The following is a 4,162-nucleotide window of genomic DNA, read 5'->3' as shown; positions in this document are numbered from 1 at the left end:
CCCCTAAAATGACTACGTACAGTATGATCTTGATGCATTTGGCATATCACTGTTTATAAGGCACAGTAAATGAATTTTCTTTTATTTTCTTCCTTTTCAGGAAACACATATGAGCACTGGACCCAAAACAACTTTTTTTATGATTTCAAAATGGGGAAGATGTTAAAAATAAATGGGGAAAATGTTGACTGGGTGAGACTCATTAGCATTTAATCATGAGCTTCCTTTAAATAGCCCCCAACTGATCAATTTTGCTGAAGTACTTTGGAAAACAGAGCAGCTTATACCCCCTAATTCCTTCCCCAAACACCGATTTATACATACAATTTATGGGAATGTTTTATTACTGATCATCATGTACTACTGCCTGTTAAATGATTATAGTAAACCCTCTAGTCACACTTGACTAATTTTTTTCAAAAAAATTAGTGCATAAAAAATGTCTAGGATATTTTAATATCACAACGATAACAATGCGTTTTGCAAAAACAGTAAAGAACCATTCAATATGAATGTTTTTCATCCTTGGTATCAACAAAGCTTTCTTCAAGGGTAATTAAAGGTGATTTCCTCTTGAGGTCACTGCTTAAGCATTCTTAAAAGGGGTGAAACTAACACTTAACATTGGAATCCTGGTCTATGGCTTTGCTGTCTATAGCCCAACATCTCTACAAATGCTGCAGAGGACTCGTTAACATTCCGACTGGACTTCCTTGGTCTTTTTCTTAGCCGAAAATGGGAATATTTCTGGGAAATTCTCACAGACCGAGGGAAATGCAATATAAATCAGGGAAAATGGAGAATGAATGGTCAGAACTAGGTGTTTTAGCCTCAGAGAACATTTAATAGGTTAGCAGAAATCATAAATTGCAAGAAAACCAATTATTATCACTGAAGACAGGGCTGCACTATTTGTGAGTTTGTTTTTATTACTCAAAATAAATAAAGTATATGTAATAAAGGTTATGTAGCATCTTGGAACTACTGTACTTCAATAATTAGAAATAAAACTGACTTTATTTTTGATGTGTTTCCTTGTTAGCTTCACCGTTAACCGTCTCCAATTTGGCCTTAACCCATGGTTAAAAATAAAACACTAAAAGAAATCTCTTTACTCACCTGTGGAAGTATCTCAATGTTAAAATCCCAATTACTCTCAGAGTTATCAGTGTGTGTGGAGTGAGGAGCAGAAGTGAAAGCCTGTAATGATGAATTCTCATGACATGAAACTACTCTTTTCTCTTGGGATGAGACTAGCTCTTAAGAGTAGAGATAAAGTGCTATTTCAGGATCAGTGTGTGGGTGAGTAAATTTTCTGTGAGAAAAAAGTAATAAAATCCAAAGGACAGCCATAAATCTATCCAGATCACCATGGAAATGACATTATTTGCTATAGTTCACAATTTTAGATATTTTCATGTTCAATTTCCTTTAGGTTGACCTGCATTAACAGAATTATATAGTGTTGGCTATATTTTGTACTCACTTCAGGATTTAGCAGGAGTTTACTTAAAGAAATAAATAAAACACAATGTCAAATACATGCTGAGATATACTATTTATTTAGTCACTCACTGTAAGTGCTATCCTCGTCTTTTGTGCCATCAATGGTTCCATCTGCCTGTAGCTGCAAGTGGTAACCTTGTCGGCTGTATAGTTTGGTAACTATACCCTTAAGTTGAGGCTCTGTAAAGAGAGAGATGGTTTGGATTAATTGTTAAGTTGTGCATAGTTCATTGAAAAGACTAGGAATTCAAAATTTTAATTTCATTTACAACTTTTAGTGGAAAAGGTCAAGCTACACTTTTAAAGAATCCTCTGAGAGAAAGAAAACAAACTTTGTTTCGGAATAAATCTCCAAATTGAAGAAACATTTGATTTCTACCTCGTAATATCGGTAAAGCCATAAAGCTTCTGACAGCAGCTACAGTTTCTGATAGCGTGTCCTTTGACTTAACAGACTGGTACTCATCTCATTGAGTATTCAGAATGGGTTGGCAAATGGCATATCCTGCCTTTTAACAATGTGCCACTTTTCATGTGAAAGGAAAAGAAGAAATACAAAGATAATTTAGAGTGGTTTGCCAACCATGGACCAAAAACACACTAGCAATGATTTCCCTCTGAATCACAGCAATTTGGATAAATAGTCCTCTCCATTCTAGAAGGTCGAAATGCATAAATAACCTACAACCCCATCAAAGGACTGAAATTTAGAAAATTGAGCCATGATACAGAAGAAGGAGGAGGAAAGAATAAAACAACCATTACCATACCCCAGCATGTTAATTATCCATAGGGAAAATGAGAGCAAAAACAGCAGGGTTTTTGTTGGTAGAAAAGAAAATTAATTCATACTTATTTTCAAATTTAATATCAGAAATATGATTCTCCAAAATGTGTTCTCAACTTAAACGATTTTCAAATATGAATCACCATAGATTAATAAAGTAACGGCCATGCTACCCCAAATTTGCTGATATTGAATACAGACACCTGCACTGAAATAATATTCACATGATTATTCGGGCCACATAATTACGCCTTGCAACTACTTAAGCCTTTTTAAAACAAGTCTAATTTACAGCTAATGCCTTGAAAAACTTTGAGCCAACAGAAAATTTTTGTCTGCATTTCCATTCCAGGGTGTGTAGAACACATAAATAGAGAAATAACAGGTTGTTAAATAAGTCTTAAATTCTGCAACATTTACATGGTTCAAAGCAAGAAAAAAAACGTAAAAGATTCGTTTGGCTAATGGCCAAGTAAGCTGCACGTCCGCCTGAAGGTCTACCTTGACGCAACCTGACACCTAGAACTGAGTGAATTTACCCTGGCACCAGAACACCGCACTACTCTGATCACTGAATAGGTTCCAAAGGACTCACACTCTGACTATGAGTTTAAATTCTCTCTTCAATCCTGCATTTTAGTAGCAAGTGACCACAGTTTCACTATTCTAATCAGATCACTAAACTCTCTGCCACAAGGTTCTAGGAATCCACTCCCCCCTCTCCAGTAAATATTTAAAGCTGCACCACAAGTTAAGTCTGTCCCGATCAGCTTAAAAGTGATCAAAGAAACAGAATGCCTAGATAGCGGAAGCCGGAGGAAACTGGAGGGGAAGGGTCAGACTTTCGGGGATAAAGATAAGGGAGGGATTCCCTGGGTTCTCCTCCAGGAGGATGGAGGAGACAGTGGTGTCTCCTCAGCTCCGCATCTGCAATTTCCACGCGCCACACACACACACACACACACACACACACACACACACACACACAACCATGTCTGGGTCGCGCCCGCCCCAAACCCAGGGGCATGCACACATGTGGCACGCCTGAAGCTGAGGGCGCGCCACCTGGGCAGTGTATGCCCCCAGTCTCTGCGCCTGTCCCATGGTAGTGGCAATGCAGCAAGCCTGGTACCGTTACGAAGGAGGAGAAAAAGCAATCGCTTCCCACGCACGCACACGGGCTAGGTGGCCACATCCGTGTAAGATGGGCCGCTGACAAACTCACCTACGCTTACCAACACGCCCTCCAGCCCCTCCATACTTGTAAAGTATGAAACAAAGAAAACAAAACCAGTCAAGAGCCCCTTCTGACCTGGTCTCCTTCTGCGCCTCTTCTTAGAGCCGAAGAGTTTGACCCGGGAAAAGACGTTTAACTTGTTTTTGTCGCAGCTGGTCTTGCCTTTGCTGGGGCTGCTGACACACTTGCAGGCGTTGGATTTCTCGCGCTCGCGGGCTTGTCTCTTCTGCCGGATCAGCGAGCTGGCGATAGCCGCCGCCATAGCCACGACGCCCACCACCACCACTTCTTTTGCTGCCCCTCTCTGGCTTCGCCTCCTCCGCCCGCTCCCTCGTCGCTCGCTCGCTCTGTCTCGCGCCTTCGCCGCCTTCGGCTTCTTAGCCTGCGCTCGCCTGGGCTTCTCCGCACTCGGGCTTCAGCCGAGGAGTGGGCTCAGCATGCCATTCAAGCTCCTCCGGCGATGGTCCGGCTCCTGCGCGGGCTGCGGGCTGCCTGGGTCTGAGCCGACGCCACAGCCCCCGGCCGGGATCAAAGGCGAGACTGGCGGGTGGAGGCAGAACTGCGCGACTGCGTGAGCTCGGCCCCTGCGCCCCGAGGACACTGTGCACGTCCAAGTGGCTCTGGTCGGAGTT

At 42.1% G+C, this 4,162-nt stretch overlaps 1 protein-coding gene across 4 annotated transcripts in view; it reads right to left on the bottom strand.

The window, feature by feature from the left end:
• The window catches only part of FGF13 (fibroblast growth factor 13), a 467,301-nt gene that overhangs the window by 61,026 nt on the left and 402,113 nt on the right, over positions 1 to 4,162 (bottom strand). For 3 of the 4 annotated variants that reach the window (XM_006924189.1, XM_006924191.1, XM_015598755.1), the window contains one exon: positions 1,576 to 1,686. In XM_006924189.1, coding sequence (XP_006924251.1) covers positions 1,576 to 1,686 — 111 coding nt within the window. Of the gene's footprint in view, positions 1 to 1,575; positions 1,687 to 3,605; positions 4,135 to 4,162 lie in introns of those variants that run through there. The other variant, XM_006924190.1, reaches the window with a different exon arrangement.

This window comes from Pteropus alecto, unplaced genomic scaffold, assembly GCF_000325575.1.
Source record: "Pteropus alecto unplaced genomic scaffold, ASM32557v1 scaffold139, whole genome shotgun sequence".
NCBI lineage: Eukaryota > Metazoa > Chordata > Mammalia > Chiroptera > Pteropodidae > Pteropus > Pteropus alecto.
This window is presented reverse-complemented; position numbering and strand designations above follow the sequence as displayed.